The sequence below is a fragment of the Haliaeetus albicilla genome, chromosome 4, assembly GCF_947461875.1.
Source record: "Haliaeetus albicilla chromosome 4, bHalAlb1.1, whole genome shotgun sequence".
In the NCBI taxonomy this organism is placed as follows: domain Eukaryota; kingdom Metazoa; phylum Chordata; class Aves; order Accipitriformes; family Accipitridae; genus Haliaeetus; species Haliaeetus albicilla.
Genome location: NC_091486.1, coordinates 12,218,063 through 12,240,908, shown reverse-complemented (window position 1 = coordinate 12,240,908; position 22,846 = coordinate 12,218,063). Strand labels below are relative to the sequence as shown.

General features: G+C 40.2%; 1 protein-coding gene across 11 annotated transcripts in view; it reads left to right on the top strand.

The window, feature by feature from the left end:
- Nucleotides 1-22,846, top strand: part of KALRN (kalirin RhoGEF kinase) — a 530,488-nt gene that overhangs the window by 271,360 nt on the left and 236,282 nt on the right. For all 11 annotated transcript variants that reach the window (XR_011324291.1, XM_069780931.1, XM_069780932.1 and 8 more), the window contains exon 10: nt 14,135-14,257. Coding sequence is in view for 10 of the 11 variants with exons in the window: in XM_069780931.1 (XP_069637032.1) it covers nt 14,135-14,257 (123 nt within the window). In the remaining variant the exon portion in view is untranslated. The remainder of the gene's footprint in view (nt 1-14,134; nt 14,258-22,846) is intronic.

The window sequence follows — 22,846 nt, the reverse complement described above, 5'->3', positions numbered from 1 at the left end:
AAATCAGGTGAGAGCCCCATGGGGGAAAGGTTATGTTTTCCTTGATGTTGGCATGATGCTTAGCCCCAAAGGGCTGTGACCCTGGCAGGGGTGTTTAAGACTACTGCAGCATTGTGCCATCCTGGTGAGTTTTTCTGTTACGGGGATGAGACTATGTACCAAGACCCATTTGTCCCAGTTGGGATTTGTTGTCTTACTAAACCTGTCTTTGCTGTGTGCTGTGATTGTAAGCCTTGTTAAACCAAGATGATTAAATCATCTGCTCCCAACAGTAACCTAAAGCAGCGCTTTATTTAATATCCTGGTCAATCAGCAATTTTCTCCATGGTGAAGCAGACAACTCAAGCACAGTGGGGAGTGCCTATATGGGGCCTGGAGCATAGTGCTTGCATTAAAAACTACTCTGTTGTAAAGCTCATCCTTGCTTTATCAGTCCTTTCTAATTGTTAATTGCCTTTAAACATCTTCTTTAAACTAGTAAGAGTTTAGGTGGGTTGATACTATCAAAATGTAGATGGTACTGTCTAAATTAGCAGAGCAATCTCAGGTTAGTACAGTGGTAGCAGTTCCAGTCACCCAGAGCACTGAAATTAGGAGCCAGCCATGTAGGTTGCTCTTTTGCTGCTGAGCAGTTGAGGAGTGTATTCCCAAGGTAGGTGCCTACCTGACTTACCATTATACTATTATACGTCTGCCTACACTAATACCATGATGCTCTGGTTACAGCTGGAGCTAAAAAACATGTAGTAAATGTGTTCAGGGTTTATTTCATGTTTTTTTCCCTGAGTGTTCAGTGGCTACCACTGAACGTTTAATGGCAGCAGTAATGATATCATTATCTTAGTCTGACATTTATTTATCAGTGGATCTCTTTCTTTGTTTTACAGACAGAGAAACTGAGGCACTGAAAGGGGCCATAAAGCGGATCAGGGTTGGAACTGTGAAGAACAGTCCTTTTTTCTTTTTCTGAATTTTTATCCACTCTATCTTAGTTTTGTTTCCTCTCTTGAGGCCCGTAGGCACATCTGTCACTGGCAGAGTTAAAACCAATTGCTCTATTTACATACCTGAGGATAATGTACTTTTCTAAAGAGTTCACGTGCCTCCTTTTTTCCCTCCTGTGTACTTGCTGTATTTCTTGGGGGCTTTTTACATTTCGGACACTCCCACTGAGAAAAAAAAATGAAGCAAACATATGGAAGGAAAGTGCATATGACTTCACAATCCACAAAGGGCCACACTTTAAAATGCACAAATTTCTTTATAGGATCAGAATGCTTTTCCTCACAAACATGAAGACCAATACTGTAATGCTGTGTTTACAAACATGAAAATTAGCTGTGGTGATAGGTGTCATTAGTAACAACAACTTGGAGGTCAACACTATTAATCTAAATCAGAGCTGCCAATCAGAAATCTAAATCATCTGGGTCCTGCAGGTGTCTCTACTTACTATCAGGTCTGCAAATGCTGTTTTTCTGTTGGTCTGATGCCAGAGGAGCAAAATAGAGAGTTACTAGAGGTAGGAGGAAACACAAGATGCTAAATAATTATTTGAGAAATTTAAAAACCCCCTACTACACATGGTCACAGCATAGACTGAGTATTGTTAACTCAGCATGAAAGAGGTTTCTAATAATTAGGATGTTGTTTCATCTATTGGTGCTTAAGAGCTGTAGAGATCCCCTATTTCAGTGTACATGAGGAAGAAGCTGGGTCAGACATTGAGCATGCTCAGGTATTTCTCTTCCTGAGAGCTCCAGAGCATCAGCTAAAATGGTGGAAACAACCATAGAGGACAATGAAAGGGAGGTTTGCTTGAGCAAAAGATCAAGAGCTTTTCAGGTTGCCTTTGCTTCAGTGCCCACTCTGCCTGGGACAATGTTCTTCCCATCCTCTGTGAGAGACCTGGGACATTCTTTCAGAAAACTCTGATTATGTCCAAGCAAACAGCCTAGAAGGGGGGAGCCAGACCTAAGACTAGAGCTGGCCCCAGCCCTGACTGTCCCAGCAGTTGCACCCTGTAAAACTGCTCTGAAAGGGCCAACATGGAACAAGAAATGGAGACCTGGAGAACAAGAAATTAGCCTCAGAAGGAGCAAAATCAGTGTTCTAACTAGTGCTATGGACAGCAACAACTGAAATCTTCTATATGCCCTAGGTAAGAAAATATTTCTGGTGTTCTGAATATTACCATTGGTTAGAGACTGAGAGATCTGATTAGTTGTATTGCAAATTCATCATACTACAGCTAAGTGCCAGGTATGATTCCTGAGTGTTGGAAAAAAGACTCACAAACAGCAACACCAGCAGCATAACTGCAAAAGAAATAATCTACCTGCCAGCCTTGAGAAGCCTCATGCAGAGCACAGCAGCATCTGATACAGAGCACATTTTCTGTGTTTTCTACAGAAGGAACATGCACAAATGTGGTTATTTATAGCTTCTCCACCCACACACAGCTTTCAAACTTGCTCTAAAAGAAGTTCAGCACTTAAAGAATACAACAGGGTTTTTAACCTGAAGATTTTTTTTTCTTTTTTGATTTTCTTAAAAACAATATTCTGGGAACATTAGTAACAATCCAGGCATTAAGGAAGGAACATTAGTTCTTCATTTGTCTGTCTATTGTTCTCTTACTTGGAATGTTTTTAGAGAGGCAGTTGCCAAATTTTATCAAGTAAAATATTTAATCACAAAAATGAAAGATAAGTGGGATACATTTGATGAATGGGAACTTTACCAAAGGAAAACAATGTTAAGTTGAAAGAATTTCTTTCTCAGGGTAAGAGAGGCATGTGTATTCCCACTCACTTTTGTGGAGCTTGCACCCTAGATGACAGCATTTAGTGAAGGAACAGATTGGGCCTGTGTGACTTCAGCCAATGCCCAGAGGAAATGGGCAAGTACTGCTCTCAAAATGCCCAGTCTACACCCAGCCATCTCTGCCAAAGCCCTGAATTGAACGTGGTGTTCCCAAGAGAGAGACATGACTAAATCCTGCATCTCACTAATTACTAAGGCTGGGATCAGCTCTTTTCTTTACATGGTGTGAAGGTGGATGGGGCCAGAACACATCACATTCTCACTCTTCTCCAAATGCATGTCGGTTTTAAACCATCGTAATATGTTTATAGATGTGAAGAACTGTACGAGTACATAATAGACATCTGCAGAAAGCAGACATGAGGATATTTTTGCCATATAAGCCTGTGAAAAGGTAGAGTTAAGTTGGAGCAGCTGTGTGGGAGACCATGCACACCTCATCATTGCATGAAGTAAGCAGCCACATTGCCCATGGAAGACTGGCATATCTGGGAGCAGCCTATTGTACAGGTCTATAGGTCTACAGTAATGTGAAAGCTCTTCAAGGGGGGTGAGGAATGGAAGAGCAATACTACTGCAAGTTAAGTCCTGAATCAGCAAGTCACCATGAACTTCTGAGACCGCTAGAAAACTTGACAACAGTCTTGTTGGTGCTCAGGCCATTGCTATGGGAGATATTTAGGGTGTCTTCACTTACTCATACTGTTAATTCTGGAGCCCTTTCACAACTGTTTTTGCGTACTTTTGCAACAGAAGCTGCTAAGAAGTGGGTAGCCGGGGGGAGTTGTTATTCTGTAGTGATTTCCACTGCAGAAGCTGTTGATGAACAAGGATCCTGCTGCAGCAATTGTCTTGCCTGGACAAACTCCTACAGTCCTGTTTCCAGAGGGGCTTGTAGGGTAGCTGTGGGTGCTAGAAGCAGTGAGGAATCTGAAGAAGACTATGTGCATGTATTTTTGCATAGTGAGGACTTTTCCGACACTCTTCTAAATTGGTGGACGCACATGTCTCAGTAGTTGTATAATTTACTCAGATGTGTTCACTAGTATCAGCTGTACTTTGCAAGGCTGTCCCTGCTGCAAAGAACAGAACATGGATGTTCTGCTTTTGGCAAACTGGTGGGTTTTTTAACTGCAGAGGTTAGATTTTTGCTGTTAAAATGAGAAATTGGGAAGAGGTGAAACTTTCACATAATGTCCAGGAAGCTCATAAAAACACCTACAATCTGATTTCATGGGGAATTCTTTTTTTGGTTGAATGTAGACAAGGGAATAAAGGAAGTTTTTTAAATGTTGTAATTGGCTCTGTGTTTAATTCCCCTCATTAATTTAGTTGCACTATGCAGCCAAACACTGATAGGTCTGTAAGGCTGTTTTTCCCTCCAAGGGTAAATGGCACTGCATGTTTTTTCTTTTGAAAAGACCTCTAATTATGTGGTGGTATTTGGAATAACTACAATTAGACAGGAAAAGCAGAGAGTGATTAAAAAATCATACTTAATAGCAGCTGCATTAGTTCTCTGGCTTTTGAAAGAGACCCAGGCACAGTTGAGTACATATATGCCACACAGAGGAGTTGTCGTGAAAAGGCAAAATGGAGATGACCAATTTTTGACTGACTTCAGGGAAGGTTGTCTATTGTAGCATTTTAAGAGAGATCTTCTTTGAGAAAGGATTGAAGAAGTATCAGAATTAATCTTTCTTGTCCAATCCTCAGACTATGTTAATGAGTATAGCTCTGTTCACTCAATTCCACCTCTTCTTTAAAAAAAAAAACCCAAAACCAACAAACCCCCGAAACCTCAGATTGCTTGGACGATTATAGCGGGATACACTGATTAGGTCTCAAGCCAGTTTGAAAGAAGCGACTCTTACGACTGACTGTCTGAGCTGAATTAAATGCAGAACAACTTGGTTGGCTGCCTATATTATTTTCTGAAGATGAATTAGTCATCACCACATGGACAGGTCAAGCTATGGTATTTCAGGATTTATAGGTATTGCTCAGCAATTGGGCATTTATACCACAGTGAATTTGGAGCAGCTTCCACCTGATTTTAAAGCCCTGCCTTTCAGTGGATTGCCTGCTCACTTTTGCAGAGCTGCCATGATGTTGTTTACTATTTATGATATTTCAGTATGTTCCTGTATTGGAAAATGTTCCTAGAATCCTCAACCAAATTTGGAGCCACATATTGCTAGAGGCTGCAAAAACTTAAAGTAAAAGGCAGCTTTCACTCCAAACACTTTGTCAGCCTTGCTTGTTTTGACTGTGTAAGTGTGGTTAATGTCATTTTAGAAATGAGAATGGAGGCAGGGAAGTTGAATCATTTGCTGAACTGCAGTGCTGGGCATTGAACCAAATCACTCAAATTCCAGTCTACTTTTGATATGAAATCCTTGTTGCTTTTTGCTTATTTCTTAAAACTCTTGCATAATTTGACATGCTTATCCAACGAGAGTGAACAGGGTAAGGCACTTTTCCCTTCCAGTGCTACTGAACTGCATTAGCAGAGTTGTATCTGTACATTAGGAGTGCACTTATGTTCATTAACCTATGCAGCTCGTAACATGCTGTTTTATGAACTACATTTGTTAAGTTGCTAAATGGGAAGTAGAACATGGTGTTCAGGCATGTGTCCGGAGGCTCAGATTCTGCTGGATGTGTAACTAGCCACTGCCTATTAACTTTACAAACATGGATTCTTTGATCCATGTTTACTGAAGTCAGTTGAAACTTTGCTGTGGATTTTGGTGGGAACAAGATCTGAGCTTTACAGTCAGATATAGATGTCTCTGAAACTAAAAATAATCTCATGGGAGCCAAAGATGATGTTTCTGGTTTAAACATGGGGCACGATTCCCCTCTTGAAAAAACTGTTTTTTGAAATACTTTACTGTGTCACCAACTTAAAATTATAATGAAGAAAGAAGTGAAAAAAGGAGCTCAGTTATTATTAAGAGATAAAAACCACAAATGAGAATGGCTGAGTTTTGTTTTGGGTTCTATTATAAACCATTAATAATAGCAGGAAAAGCCAGAGGAGAAGTTCCTTTGTATTTTGGTGTATTTTCTCAGCTAGACCTTTACTTGACATTACCCTGCTGTGACAGGGCCAGGGATAGGAGGGAAAAGAAATCTATTTTCAGCAATGATTTGGAATCCAACAAAGAAACTATATTTTAATTTAAATCAGACTTGGTGTGCATTTTATTCATGAAAGAGGATTAGGATTTATTAAGTCTCCTTGAGTTGTCGTGGGTTTGGGTGGATTTTTTGTTTTGTTGTTCTTCTGATTCTCAGTGTTTGTTCTGTCTTCCTTGGTGCTGTTGCTGACACCAACTTCTCCCGGAGGGCCTGGTAGCAGGCCATGGGTTGGGCTGCCCATGCCAGCCTGCGCAGAACAACAGTATCCAGGAACAGATGTAATTCCAATGGACAGAAGTTGACAATCCCACACTAGCTACTGCCTCCACCCAGACATTCAGTGGTCTCCCTGGCAAATGTGCGCTCTTTACTGCTTAGAGGCCCCTTCCTTTTACCTCCCAAGAAGGGAATAGTTTGTGGGTATCCTGAGAGCATGCCTACTTTGAATTGTGTGCTTATAAATGCATACGTGATGTGTAGCTTCTAGTTCTTCTATTGTAAGAAAAATGAATGATCTTCTGCCAAGAGATTCTCTGTCTTGTATTTGCAAATTCTAGTTCACCCAGTAAGTGTTACTAACTAGGCTTGTACAATTTTGAAGGGCTTTGACAGAAAAGATCAGTTTTTGTTGCTGGGCAGTGTAACAAAACATTTACAATAAGCTTTGGGCGTAAAGTACCTATGAAAGCATGATCTGAAACATGAACCTTTTACCTACACTTCCTGGTTACAAAAAGCATGGTTGGTAAAGGCAGAGTTTCAGACATGCAACGCCTTGGAGTTACTGAGCATTCGTAATAGCAGCTACAGAAAAGGTAAAGATAAGGTTTGGTTGTTGGGAGTGGAAATGGTGATGAGACTATAAAATCGCAAGTTTTGAAGTACCATATGAATTACTGGTATCACACCAGAACTCTAGTTAGCCCATAGCATCTCAAGAGCAAGCAATAAAGTGCACGTAGTGGCAACTTGATACTGTTTGGCTTCCTTTCAGTGGCATAAGCCTAGCAGATTTTGGAGTCTCTATCCATGTGTTTAAAGTTAGGCAATGCTTATTGCACCTATTTGAAATGGGGCCTCATTTAAAGCTGAATAAATTGGGTATGCTTCACTGGAATTGCTGTGGAATTTATTACAACTCTGCTAGAGTTACCAAAGAGTTAATCTAACCCCTTTGAGTTATGCCAGGTTTGTACTGTTTTGAGATCAAGATCTGACTCTTAACTGCTTAAAGTGTAAAATGGTATAATTTATTTTCAGTTTTCAGAGTAACCTAGTTTTAGGAGTCACTATGGCAACAACAGTGGGTTTTAGAGTAACAAAGATTAATGATTCCTTTGGCCAAGGCACTTCAATGGGTCATCTCACTCAGGAGCAATGAAACTGTTCAACATGGGCCTGGGTCAAATGCAGAAGTCGGGGTGCCCCGTCACTGCTAGCAAAACATGCTGCATCTTATTGATGCTGGTTTAATCACCAGCTTACACTTCTCATCTCCTTCCTGTAGGACTAGCGGCAGGGCCTCTGTGTTCAGGCTGCCCAGGGAAGTGGTTGAGTTACCATCCCTGGAGGTATTTAAGAGATGTGCAGATGTGGTGCTTAGGGACATAGAATCATAGAATCATTTAGGTTGGAAAAGACCTTCAAGATCATCGAGTCCAACCATCATCCATGCCCACTAAACCATGTTCTGAAGTGCCTTGTCTACTCGCTTTTTGAATACCTCCAGGGATGGTGACTCAACCACTTCCCTGGGCAGCCTATTCCAATGTCTGACAACCCTTTCAGTAAAGAAATTTTTCCTAATATCTAACCTAAATCTCCCTTGCTGCAACTTGAGGCCATTTCCTCTCATCCTATCACCAGCCACCTGACAGAAGAGACCAGCACCCACCTCACTACAACCCCCCTTCAGGTAGTTGTAGAGAGCGATCAGGTCTCCCCTCAGCCTCCTCTTCTCTAGACTGAACAGCCCCAGCTCCCTCAGCCGCTCCTCACAAGACTTGTGCTCCAGGCCCCTCACCAACCTGGTTGCCCTTCTCTGGACACGCTCCAGCACCTCAATGTCTTTCCTGTAGTGAGGGGCCCAAAACCGAACACAGTACTTGAGGTGCGGCCTCGCCAGTGCCGAGTACAGGGGAACAATCACCTCCCTGCTCCTGCTGGCCACGCTATTTCTGATACAGGCCAGGATGCCGTTGGCCTTCTTGGCCACCTGGGCACACTGCTGGCTCATATTCAGCCGGCTGTCAACCAGCACCCCCAGGTCTTTTTCTGCTGGGCAGCTTTCCAGCCACTCTTCCCCAAGCCTGTAGCGCTGCATGGGGTTGCTGTGACCCAAGTGCAGGACCCAGCACTTGGCCTTGTTGAACTTCATACGATTGGCCTCAGCCCATCGATCCAGCCTGTCTAGATCTCTCTGCAGAGCCTCCCTACCCTCGAGCAGATCGACCCTGACATGGTTTAGTGGTGGACTTGGTAGTGTTAGGTTAATGGTTGGACTTGATGATATTAAAGGTCCTTTCCAACCTAAAGGATTCTATGATTCTTGTGCAAGTCATTCTCATTTAATCTTCATTCATTGCTGCTAAAAGAAATACAATTTAAAAGATGTGAAAATGCAGAAGTTTTTCAACTAACTTCAACGACAGATATTGTTTGTTAAAGTAATGGGTTTACTACTCCTTTCACATTTTGTATTCATGTAAAATGGGAGCAGAGCATGGGGACTTGCTAGGAAAGAGTTGGTTCTCAAGGAGATTTTAATTTAAAGTCAGACAAAGTTACGAGGTGCTTCTTAGTGTTCACATTTACTAATTAGGAAAGTTACCTACAGAAAGAGGCTTTATTTTCAAAGAGCTACATTGAAAATCCTGCCCTTTAAAAATAGTGCCTATTGCTTTTTTTTTAAATTTAAAAATCAAATTAACTTTTTAAGCTATTAAAAGAATTGACCTTAACTGCACTAATGCAATCATCTTGCCATACTCCCATCATACAAATTAGCCTAGAGGAAGAGCAATTATCATCGCCGAACTTTGCTTAATTATTGCCTGATTGCTTCTTCAACCTTCTTCCTTTAAAACCATTCTTCTATTTCTTTCTTCCCATGTTTTCTTACCTTGTTCTGTACAAACTACCACCATTCCCTGCAAATGGACTCTCAAGTACGTTTTTCCCTGACCTCACTGGGGCAGTATTTATTTTGCCAGTTTAGGAGTGCCATACGTCTTAGACTTCCATAGGCAAGAGTTCTCTCATCAGTGACCTGGCTTTGCTGCTTATTTTGTTGGGAGTGTAATTGTGCCCCTGGGGAGATACGGAGACAGGACATGCATGTCATGATAGAAACAAAGTAATGTTCCTACCACTTTTGATCTTAAACTAGGTGAACTAAAAAAAGAGATATGCTAGATGAATTAAAAAAAGAGATATTTACATCTTTTTAACACACCTGTGTATCCTGTAGCATTCCTACCAATAAATGTTGCTGACATCAGATATGCTTCTAGAGCATTTGGTGTAATTCTCCTTCTGTTAATGGGCTCCTAGCAAATATTTCATGCTTTTGAGCCTGATGCTGCATAAGCTTTTACTAGCTGGGAATTCAACACAGAATTATGACTCTCCATCCAGAAAAGAAAGGGAGCCTCCTTCTCACCTCCTAGCCTCATGTGCACACCTTCTGGAGTCCCATGCAAGCTACCATCAGAGTAAACGGAGCAACTCATTTATTTCCTTCTGTGGACATCTTATGGGACTGGGCAGAGGAACAGCAGAAACAGATACCCAAATCAACTCATCAAGAGTGATTGGGTCAGTAAGGTGTGGGATGGAAATTTGCCACAGGTGAAGGTAAAATACCAAGACTGTTATACTCCAATCCTTTCAGGAGATGTCTGTGAGTTACGTTTCCTAGGTGATTCCAGAGGCAGCTTCACCAGTGCTTGTAGATGTTCCTTGAAGTTTGAACTCAGCTATGTTTTTATTAATGTAGTATTATCTAACGGACAGCAGCCTGGATTGGAAAATGCTGCATACATGGGGAGTGTGTCCACACAGTGGTTGGCCTGTATTAAAACTGCAGTCAGGCAGGATCAGGCTTTACTGCCCTAGGAGCTACAAAGCAGGAGGGAGGTCCTGGCCCCTTGTCCTGAGTAGCTTTCAAACTAGTGGAAGTACGGTACTAAATGCATACTAGAAAGAGAGTTGGCATATACTGGAGTTAAAAAATATATTTTATGTTTCAAGAAACATCTCAGATGATGGATCTACCTGTAGCACAGTATTTTCATTCCAAAGAATTCATGACTTACAGCCTTTTTCTAGCTGTTTTAAGAAAAAATAGCTTGGCAATAAAGGACAATTTGAAGATGTAATTTGGAAAACACTCAACTGCATTTTTAACAGCATCTTCAAGCTGTTTATGTTATTAAGAAGTAATTAAATTATTTGAAGTAAGTCACTGTAACTTCAATGGCTAACTGTATCTCAGGATGTTAATTTTTGGCAGTAGAGGAAATTATACAGTCCGTGCTCTCGTTTAAAATGTTAAATGTTTATCTTGAATTATTACACAGTTATGCTAGTTCTAAAGATATTTTCTTTCTTCAGGGTAAGGGAGAATGTCCCCAAACATGCTGACAGGTAGATGTTTACAAGTGCTGGTGATTCCAGGTTTAATTGTGACCTTTCAGAGTTGTTCCTGCATTTGCCACAGACTAATTGCTCAACATTTCTCATTGTTTGCACTGGGGAGTAAGTGCTTTGTATCCATCCAGATTTATGGTATTGCTGTTGCTTTGCTCACTCAATTATTCCATACCTCAGCTCCTCATTTAGTGCAAACTTTCTGTGCCTTGTATGACGGAAACAAAGATGTGATATTTCTTCCTGTTTGCAAATTATTATGAGCTTATGTCGCAGATGGCAAATGCTTTATATAAGGAAAAATGTATTAGCTGCTCGTATAAATGCTGAGGATTCTTTTGATAGTTAGGCCTATCAGATTATCAGACTCATGCTAACATCCTGTGTTCTGCCAACTTCCTGGGACACCTCAGCAATTCACTTAGTTTCTCAATATATGTATCCCCTGCATTCTATGCAAAATGAAATTATAGCATTCATGTACTTCACAGAATGGTTGTGAAAACAAATGCGTTGAAGGCTGGAGTGGTCAAATATGTTAACATGGGTTTCAGAGCCACAGAAAATGCTGTTAAGCAAATTATTCTTTAAAAAGTCGTGATTTGTTTCTTTCAGGAATCGTGGCGGAAGTAGAGTCTATGGAACAATTTGAACCAGACCTTTTTAAAGAGCAGATAGGGTGTATGAAATCTGAGGCATGGCACTCTAAGCAGAGAAATGGCATAGGAAAGAAGTAGTCAAATAGGGTGTTACAGCCAGTGTCATTAGTGGATGGTTTAAAGATTTTTTTTTTTTTATCTTGTCTGCTCACATAGTGTTGATTTATTGAGTGGATATACAATTTTGTCACCTCAAGGGGTATTTTATATCTAATCTTATCAACTAAAGAATTTGGAAACCTAATCAATACCTGCATAGATGACTTAAGAGGGAAGCTTTCATGTTACAGGAAGGATTTGGTGAATCACCAGATGGTGCCCTTCTGTGTCAGGCAGTATGGAATAACTGCCCAAATGCAACATGAGACTTTGCTGCAAGAGTTGCCAGCTTTTGGATAAGTCCTGGAACAAAGGTTTATTCCCTGTAGACTAATGTTCTAGCACTTTGTTTGTTTGGGGTTTTTTATTGAGAGCAAAGTATCCGTGTTTTGACCAGTACTCTGGCCTAGATTCATTATCTTTGTTTAAAGTGGGTATCATACGTTGTATTTCTTATTCTGAATTGAAGCATGTAACGAAACATCCGTTTATAAAATAGAAGAGGCAATCTCTGTTAACAGTCATCTAACAGTAACTAAAGCAGCCTAATATAACATTGGTTGGGATAAAAATTTTATTATTATGTGATTACTACTTTAGTGCTATAAGCATGTAAAAGTTATTAGAATAGTTTGCTGTAGAATTACAGTGAGTGGCTATCAAATACTAATAAATAGAAAGCACATACTGCATACTAACTTCATATGAAATATTGTTTAAATTGCAGCCATTTGCCATTTAAAAAAATATTTTAAAAATTAGACCTCATTAGATGAGGGGTTTTTTCAAAATTGAATTTTGATCTGGTTCCATTTTTAACAGATAAGTTGAAAACTCCTGACAGGAGGAAAGAGGATGTTAATGGAATTATTTACACACTGTTAATGACACGAATGCTAGAAGGCTACCCTCCAATAATTAATGTTATTAGAAATTATATATAGATTCCTGGTCAAGAATATATTGCAGAAAAGCTCTTGTCAGACCAGCTGACTCATGGCTGTCAAACAGTCTGAAGGAATGTATTTGGGATTCTCTACCCAGAGCAAATGGGACACAAAACGATCAGAGAAAGGGAAGGAGGAAGTGATGACTGAACTGCCAACACACTTGGTCCTGCTTCCTCATCCCCACAGTGACACTTGTGCCAAATATGTGTTGTGTTGTCCCTGAAGGACTTCAAGTGCTTTGATACCCCATTTTGTGAAATTATTTGTACTCTGTGGATGAAAATTACCTTGAAAGCACAAAATATTAATTAAAAAAATCGCTTTTCCCAGCAAAGAAATAGGGTTGGGAAATAAGTATATGTGTATAAAGCTTTGTTTGTACTTGGAACTTCTTATAAAAATATGTTTGGGATCTACAGTACAGAAAAGACTCAAAGGACAGGGGGTTTAGATTCTGTACAACCATGAAAGCCTTCACTTGCCTGAAATTTAAAAAAACAAAACAAAAAAACCCCAAAAATCTTCCATTTTTCCAGTCTTAGGTTACTAGCCTTAGTCAATATCTGCTCATTTATCAGACCCACACAAGACAAGTGGCCTCTCACACAACAGCTCTCTCCTGGTACCAGAGCCCTTCTCAGGCCAAGCTGCCGTGAGTTGCAAGGCAGCCTGCAGTCCCTGCCCAGCATCACTGGGGCCCATGCTTGCTCCTTGCACGCCAGCTCTGCAAAAAGAAAGGATGCAGCTCTGAGGCCTTTTGCAGGTAGTATCACTATCCTGGGGATGCTTGTGGTGTCTTCTCCCTTCAGTGTGGCAGAAAAAGCAGGTGTTGTTTGCTAGTCCATTAGCATCAGTAGCAGTGAGGATCAACAACTCACTGCGATTGCAGGACTCCTTGCTGAGTGAAGTCCTAGCTACTTACACAAATACGAGTACTGATCTAGTACTATTTATTCTTTTAGCCTCTGTGTATTGGGAAATAGATGTAGAAAGGGTGGAGATCACATCCTGAAATTTCCCAAGCTCATATTGTCAAGTTAATTTTTTTTCCCCAGCTTTTAGTAGAACCCGAACAGATTTGATCTAAATTTTAGCGCCAGTGTTATTGTGAGAAGGAGCTCCAAGTGGATGGTGCTCATACGGTTGATCTATTTTTAAAAGAAAATCCTATTTAACTCTCAGAATATCAGATTTGCCACTCTACTTTTCCATAAGTATCAGTTACCTTTGGAACTGAAAACCTGAAAGACTTGGAGGGTGCACACTGTCGATATTTTATGGCCTACTGTGAAGGATCCTTAACCTTTTCATTCTAGTTACTCTGACAATGCTTTCTCCCCACATCAAATTAAATTTTAATTGATCCCACCATCATGCTTTTGGAATCACTTAAGATGCTTCCCATTGAGATCTGCTGTTTATGTGAAATCAACTATCACTGGTTTTCACTTTACTCAAGGAGCTCTTAAGAGGAGGATACTTGCTGTAAAAGATTCCAGGTTTCTGATTCCTGTTCCTCAAAATTCATTTATGTGAAAGTAAATATTTAATATCTGCCAGGCTCAAATAACTAAGCTACACTTCAAAATAAATTGCATAGTAAAAATCCAGTAATTCTAACTGACCAGTAACTTCCATAAACATGTGTCTTCTATCCAGTTGGAATGGACTTTGACAGATCTGCATGTGTTTAGCCATAGCAAGCACAAAGCAATACCTCTGCAGCTGTTTTATCCTCACCTTGAGGATTTCTCTGTGCTGCTGAGACAGGAGAGTTAATTGAATGTTCTTCTTTTCTGGCAGGTACTGGACTGGATTGAAAATCACGGGGAAGCCTTTCTGAGTAAACATACAGGAGTAGGGAAGTCTCTACACAGAGCACGCGCACTGCAGAAAAGGCATGATGATTTTGAAGAGGTAGCACAGGTAAGAGTCTGAATCAGACACTTCTGCTTTCTGGCTTGATTTTGTTACTCCTCTTGTATATTGAGAAAAAAACTATTGCTGTTTTGGGTCACACTGCTCTCTTCAAACATTTGAAGCTGACTGCAATCCTGTCTCACAGGTTTGAAAGTTAGTATGCACACTGTAGAGCATGGTAGCAGCAGGACTTAGAATCAGAAAATCACCACATTGGGTTAATGGGAGGTCTCAAAGCCTATGAGAAATTGCAAGCAGTTTATGGGACAGTAGTGCAAACTGTTGGGACATAGAGGAGGATGGTTACAAGCGAGAGCAATAGAAAAATCAATTGTAACTCCTACAGCGGACACTGAGGACCTTGAGAATAAGGTGGAAAGCAGCAGCTAATAAAGAAGCAGGGGAAACACTAGAGTGTATTTGCAGTAAGGGCAACTACCCTTCCACTCTTTCCGAGAGTACAATGTATTATGTGGAAGGGTTTTTTGTTTGGTTTGGAGAGGCAATCATTACAGGTAGACATTATTATTTTTTATTATTATTAATAATTTTCCTCATAGCACAGTGTAAGCAAGGCTTTTCCAGGTATTTTGGTATGAAGCCAAAAGCTTATAACTTTTCCTCAAAGCATGGTCATAGTAGATGTTTAAACATACATCCTGTCTTTATTTATAGAATTTAAAAGAGGAGCTTTGAAAGTTCTTCCAGGGGCTGAATAGCTTTTTTTTTTTTTTTTTTTTTAAGTATCTTACAGCCAGAAATTATCCAGTCTCAGCTCTGGCTGTCAGATCATGTTACACCTGTTTGTTTTAGACTTGAAGCATCCTCTATCAGAAATTGATCTTCTGTAAAGGTACTTCTGCTTTGGGTATTTCAGATAAAATCCTGATTATCTATGTAAAGCAGAATGTCTTAAATGCTTCGTCTTCCTGATGCACACAAGGCAGGTTATTTCTCAAATATTTCACTGTGGCATAAGACAAAAATATATTAGACTTCAGTTTTGTTTTTCTGTAGTACCCTTCTCATGTGCTGGCCTTGTTTAGTTTAAGATGTTTCCAGCAACAGGGACATACCTCTTTCACTGTGCCCTCAGGGAAACTATTTCACTGCCTTGTGGCAGCTACTGGCTAGATTTCCCCCCGCCCCCCCCCCCCCTCAATTTATATTTCTCTCAGTCTTCCTCCCCACCTTGTTTATATCCCTTTAGTCTCTCTTAAGGAGATAAATGCCAGGAAAGGAGATGAATTAATAACCTTGAAATATCTGTAGAATGTTAGCATGTCTTCTCCTATGTACCTCTTAACCATGTTAAACATATTTAATTCTGCTAGCATATTCTTATTAACCAATCCCTTAAATATCTTCTGTTACCTATTTCTTTGGATCCATTCAGTTTGCCAACATCCTTCTTTTAATTAGATGCTCAGCTCTTGATGGAGTATTCTATTGCTTGGCTTGCTAGTGAACTTCAGTGTTAGCTTTCAGCTGTGATGGGATGCCTTTGCACACCATTGACAAATCACACAGCCTGAAACCAGCAGTTCCTGACTGGTGGGCCTCTAAAATTTCATGGGACCTCCTGTGGATTTGAACCTTCTGGTAATAGGCTTGAATTTCTAGAATTACCTTTTGCAGATTTATCAAAATGGACCTTAGGCTGGAGGTTGCAAACCACGGTTCTACAAGGCCTCATCCAAAAGCACAAGTTAGTGGGAGTTTTCATCCGGAAATCAACATTAGGTGCCTTTCGAGAAGATGTGCTTGAGTCAGCTGTTCTGGATACAACACTGGGCTAATGAATGAAAATGAAGATAATGTAATATACAGGAGCTGAAAGTAGGTGATATAATGTCCTTTGTGGCATTAATATTTTCTAAATCTCCCTTCTCTATGATACATTTAGCTTCATAATTCCAGTTATTTCTCATATTTCTGGATCACAGTTAGCTTATTTTTTTCCTTTTTACCTCCTCTTTGAGTAGTACTTCACTGGAGATGTAGGAAACAAATTACGAACATGTGAGAAAAGACAGAAAAATAACATGGTCTTGACAACAGAGATGAGAGCAAGTTGTGTAGCTGTCTGGACATGGAAACAACAGCTCACTTATGGCTTGCTCCACTGGATGATGTAATTTGGAGATACATCCCCTCATCAGGGTTTAGGAACCTTACAGATGTGCAGCTTGCATGTGTAGGTACTAGGGTAAGTCAGAATAGAATTATTTCACTTAAGACTTTTCCAGCCCCTCTGTTAGTCCTCCTTCTATACTATTTCAGCATGTCTTGTCTGTGAATAACTTCAGACACATTTCCATTCACTTCATGAGGCCAAATTCAGAATGAAGAATGTATGACTCTAGTTCTCTGGATGACCAAATGTGTTCAAATGAAGGTGGGTGTTTGGGAGGATGATGGAGAGGAAAAAGAAAAGTATAGTTTGCATGGGTATAGAATCTCCTTGGTTCCTCTGAATCTGATTCTTTTACGTTTTATGTGATAGCATCAATGAGCATCTCATTGCTCTGCCTGGACAATTGTGAACAGTCACGATTAGTCCTGCACTCTGGGTGTGAAGTTTATGGTGCTTCCTAATTAGAAATAACTAACACAAGTCGAACCTGGTTACTTCCCCCTTAGCTTTGACAGGAATAGTTTCCTCTGGTGCATTCACATCAGAATACCACTGCTAATTTATGAGGCCTGTCTGACACTGGAATGTGGTGCTGGCTAATGGACATGGGGACATGCACTGAGGGGAAGTGAAAGGAATCTCAGGCTTTATCCGAGGTCAAGGACTTAAGAATATAATACTCTCTGCTTTGGTAAGAGTAATAGTGAGGCTAAGAGGGGAGGCCATAAATTTATCACACCTGGAGTTCTCCTGCAGAAGCTTCTAGTGAGGTCGATTTTGTGGTTGGGGAATAAATCTCCTCCCCACTCTGATTATGACCAGTTTTTATTCTTCCTAACTCCCTTCTTGATGCTTAACTCCTTAGAGTTGTTTGGTAATTACTTCAAACTTAAGTTTAATTATTTGTCATTTTCCTCAAGATAGGTAATATCTTTGCCATGGCTAGGGCGGATAACAGGCATCGCTTATTCCCAATATAGCCATATAATATAAAGCATGTGTGCTAAGATTGTGAAACAAATGCATGAGTTTGTCCATTCCCCTCATCAGGATGTTAATTACTGGCATTAATGACAATAAAGAGTTGTGTTTGTTTTTCTTAAAAAATAAAGTTAAGTGCCCTACCGACATACCTGGTGAGATGGACAGTATAAGTGATAGTATTTCCTATTGGCAGTTCTCTGAAAAAAATACTTAGCCTGCCATACAGTATAAATTTATTCTCTAAAATCTACTTTCTTTTGGCTCTGATGTATTTGTTCTTATCTCCTGTTGTTTCATGAAGGCATTTGCAAAGGTCAGACTAGAAGCAATTTTCATGAGTTTTCCTGATATTTTCAACATTCATGTTTTTGAACGCTGCCTAACTGCATGTAAAGAAGAGTGGTGTATCTGGCGTTGCTCTGCTGAGAAATGCTCTGATTGACTGACCTGCCAAGGCGCTAGATTGAGAGGTGGAACGTGCTCCTTCTATGTCTGATTAGAAACTCCACAGATTTATAAATCTGGATGTAATGATTCAATCAGGCATGGCCCCAATAGATCACATTCCTGCATACAGCTGTGCTCAGAAAATGTCAGTGATTTTAGAGCGCTGCATTGTGGGCAATAGGAAATATAATATGGGGTCCCTTTCTCTCATAACTGCTGTTTAGACAATGCTCTGGCAATTTTTCTGACTGTTTATTCTACATGGAACGCACAGATGGCAAATGTTTGAATTTGGATTAAAAAGCCTGAGCTCCTGGGAGGGAAGTGGTTATCTTGTATATACCTGCAACTGTTTCTCAGCCAGTCCTGATACTGTTCACAGGCTGCCACCCTGAAAATGCCAACCTTAGGCACAGTGCCTACCACACAGTGAAATTTAGTAGTCAGACATAATGGATGAGGTAGTTATCAAGATATCACCAAAGAAATACCACTCTGGACATAGCTGCAATGTTCCTGCAATGACAGCCTCTTTGCTTGGCTGGAATTACTTTGTGCAAATCAGATAACCATAGTTCAGCCAGTTATGATTGTAAATCAAAAGATAATTTCATTTTAGACTCTCTAGCTTTTCCTTATTCAGGGTTTTTATCCTGAAAACCAGTGTGCCTTCTAACTGGAAAATTCTGTTAACTGGTTTGTGTTCCCAAAATCTCCAAACGCTTCAGCTCTACTGAGTTGAGCTGCATGTGTTGGAAACCCTTCTCCTATTCTCTGTATATGAAGAGAGGGGCCACGGATCATTCTCCTCCCTTCTGGCATTCCTGGCAATTGGAGTTTAAGTGGCCTTCTCAACATCCTCCTCTGCTCACAAAGAGCATCACTGCATTTGTGCTGGTGCAGAATTAGGAAAGATACTGGGAAAACTGCTCTCTCAATCCCTTGCACTCTGCTGCCACAGGACTGAGTGGTTTGGTGCTTGCAATGATCTGAAACAAGCATTTCTGTAGTCTTTCTGCATTTATGAGCTTTTCCATCAGATGCGCTGTCAAGATTTCCTATCGGGCAGGTTTATCTGCATTTTTGACATGTGAACGCCCACCACTACGTATTTCAACCTGCAGATGGCACTCGCAATGCATTGTAAAAGCTCCGCTAATGGTAAACAGAGGTGATGTTTCTAATCCAAACGAACCAAACATTGTCTCGAAGTGAAATGAAGCAGAAGTGGAAACTGGCTCTCACACTGTCCCCTTGGTGTTCTCCCACCCCTGCCAAAACCCACGTTGTTCCAGGTCACCCAGAAAAACACCCCACTTTTTTTTTTTTTTTTTTTTTTATGCAAAGCTGGGTTGTCCATGCTTTAGTGCAAGGTGGTGTTGTCATCTGTGTTTATGAGATAAGCTGCTCTTGGATCTGTAGAGCCGCTTTCACGGCTCTTGGGCCGCATTATGGTCGCAGCTACAACTGAGTTTTGTATTTACTACATGTATGCATGTTTGCATGCAGTAGTTGGTGTTTTTTTCATGGTAATCTAAAGGCACTGATGTTTACAAGGTAAAATATCACAACTCTGGCATGCAACAAAGCACGTGTTCTGAACAGCCTTGGTTCAAAATGTATGGAGTTATCCCTCATTATCAAACACAAATAAGAAGGTTGACTGGAGGCTCAGCTATGGTCATCAAAGTTCAGGGGGTTTGTCTGTATGTCCAGTGTGGCAGCTCTTGGTTCAGGCCTTGTGACTAAAAGAGTTTTCATTTAGGTACATGGCTGGATCCTGTATTCCCAACTTTGAAAGTTTTACAGGATCCATTTTGCCAAAGTATACATGCAATGCTGTGGACTATTCTTGAATTATTACAAAGAAGGAGAGCCAGACAAAATGCAAGCAAAAATGCTGAACTTTGCAGTATGCCATTTGGGAAGCTATTCAGTTTTCCTATTCTTGGGTATCTATGCTTGCTTTTTGCCAAGACAACTTTTGGAAGATGATGATTAAACACTTGAACACTGGCTTCGAACCACCAAAGTTAACCTTATGTGTATGTATATAGTTCCTTTAAGATTCAGCTCTTCCTTTTATTCTTCTCAGAGAGGTAAATGTATTTCCCGCAAGGGAAGGCTTTCAGAGGAGACCTTGAAAGCCAAGGGCCTGTATCATCTACTAGAAATCAAAGATCAGGTGATATTCTTCATCTGAGAAGCAATTTGTGCTCCAGTGTTCCTGTCTAGAGTATTCCCTTCCTCCACTGTACTGTTTCTAAAATGCTGTCAGTTCAGAGTTTTCAAAAAGCTCTTGGAGATGAAAAGAAGTTTAAGTGTAAATATGTTGAAAAATATGATTATATTGTTTGTCATGTGAAATATCCAGTGGATGCAGTAAGAAATTCTGCAGGTAAAAATGGTATTCTGTGATGTCTCAGTCCCACATAGTTTTACTTGAACTGCTTTAAAACTATGTGAGGTAATGGAATAGTCAGGCCAAAACTGAATTGCAAACAGCTACTTGTTTGGCCTTCAGAATAAAAACCTAGTGCTTTCCCATAGAAATTCCAGCTCTGTTGGATGTCATTGTTCTAAAGTTTGGCATGAAGTTCAATACTGATGTAAAACAGCTAGGCATAAATTAAGAGGCCATGTTGATAATGAGCACTTAGGGAGCATTGTCCCAGGGTGACTTTTTTTTCATTATTACTTTTGAAAATTTTGTTACCTACCTGGCTGTTGGAAAGAATAGCTCACTGGGCATACTGGATTTTTCCCTTTGAGTTGGGTGACTAAAATCCTATGTAGGATGAAATACGAGGCCAAAACAGGGAGAAAGCAGGCAATTAAACCTGGTAAGAACTATGCTTGAAGTTAGCAATAACAACTGTGGTTTCAATAATGCCATATCTTTTTAAAAATAACAAAAACATGAGACAGGCAACAAAAAATCAGCCCTACTCTTATCTTCATCATCCTTTGCATGGTCATTAGCAAGTTTTGAAGCTATAATCTACAGTTTCCTGTTCATTTATGTAAATGTATTCACTTCTACACAAAGAGGAAAAAATGCCCACTGGCAGCAGATTACACAGGCCTTTGTACCGTGCTGCAGGAGCTCTGGGCTCCAGAGCTCTTGGTTTCTTCTGGCTGGCAGCAGGCTGCATCTGGCAGTCACAAGCAGCAGAGAAAAATTAAACTGCCTATATATGGGTTGTCTGTGGAGGTTATCTTGGGACTTCTGGATCTAAGAACTTCTAACAGCATAGCTGAAGAGACAGATAGTTTATCATGGAAGCAATAACATAACTTTTTGCATGAAGCCTAGCGGCTTCTGGGTGACTCGGGACATATCTGCATTGCAAGTGCAGAGATACTGAAATTGTTCTGCACAGCCCGAGCCAGGAACCAGAAAGGCTGGAAAGGGCTGTGCGGTATAGCTGTGTTAGATGTAATGCTATGGGGACTTGACTGCCAGATCTAAGTCAGAAGCAGGTCACGTAAGACGTGTTTTCCCTGATGAAGTGTGATACTCTTCAGAATATGCTGTGGATATCAGTACCATGCTCCATTGCATGATCTAGACATGCGCATGGAGACTTCATTAGCAGGGGTTGCTGGAAGACCGTCTTGACTAATCTTCTGAAAGCAATGTAATTGTATTGGTGGCTGTTGGTACTCTGCAATCTAGTGGTAATGGGGAACCTGTTTTTAGAGAGGTCCTTTAATGGCACAGAAATCTTCCTGGCAATCACGTGAAGAGCTGTGCCTATTACGCCATGTCTCTGAGTTTGCATGTCAGTGTATTTCTCTTCAAGCTGGAGGTGATGTTCTTTCCTATTTCTTCTCTTCTAAAATCACATGACAGCTGGATCTTTTCATTAAACCGCCTATAGCATGATTCACAATCTAAATGCTCCCTATAAAATCTCAAGGCTTGGCAACACAATACATTTTTGACAATTGCCAGGAGCTAGCTTCCTATCGCTGGTTTATTTGGGTAGGTTTACTTTTGTGTCTTTAAAATATGTTCCTTTAATTTGCCTATAAATGTATAATGCTATTCCCATGGCAGACTGGGAGACAATGAAGCTATTTAAGAAATATGTATTTTTCATTCTAGAGGTTCTGGAAAATGGAATTTCTATTGTGTGTGGAATTCTGAGTTTTTTAATTAATTTCTTTTTGAATCAGAAAAGACAGCCAGAATTTCCTAAAGAAAAATCCTGGAAATTGTTTTTTCAAGGCCATAAATTTCTTAAAGAGAACATAGGAAAATACATTATATAACATGCATAATACAAATATATTCAGTATGGTACTGATGTCTCAGCTGAATAAACATACAGCTGAAACAAAAGATATTTACCATTGACAATTTCTGTGAAATATACCCACTTAAATGAACTGTGCTGTTTTGACTGACCTGTATATGTTGGTGAAAACCATTGTCATCTAAAGGCTTTTGATCCCCCCCGATTATTTTTCTTTGTGCTGTTCTTATTGGCAGGTCAGTGGGTTATCAAATTGTACCTATTGATTCAGGAAGATTAATTGCAGCAATGTCCAAATCTCATTTGTAATGATGATGGACTAGTACTCTTCAATTCAATTTCTTGTAGCTATTGATAGCGGGGAGGCTCAGGGGGAGAAAAGTGACACTATGAATCTGATCAGCGTTTTTACTTTCTGATTTTGTCGTAGGGCTGTAGAAGGAGCTGCCCATGGCTGTGCTTCTTCCTCTGTGCTAGCCAGTGGTGACTTTAGGAGAATGGCACATTAGCCACAGCAACTGTATTATGACATTGCTGCAAATCACAAATATGCTGCTTTGCAGACATTTGGTAAAGGAAAGTTCATGTAGATTAAGCCAATATCAAAGAGATTTGTATTCAGTAACAGAGCAAAATAATTTTCAAGGACAGGTTTTAGGTATTCATTATCATTGTGCAAATGTTTTGGGAATAGACTAACTGGGTCCGATTGATCACTCTGCTGCACAAGATTTAGAACAGAATCACACTTCCACTTTCAGAGAA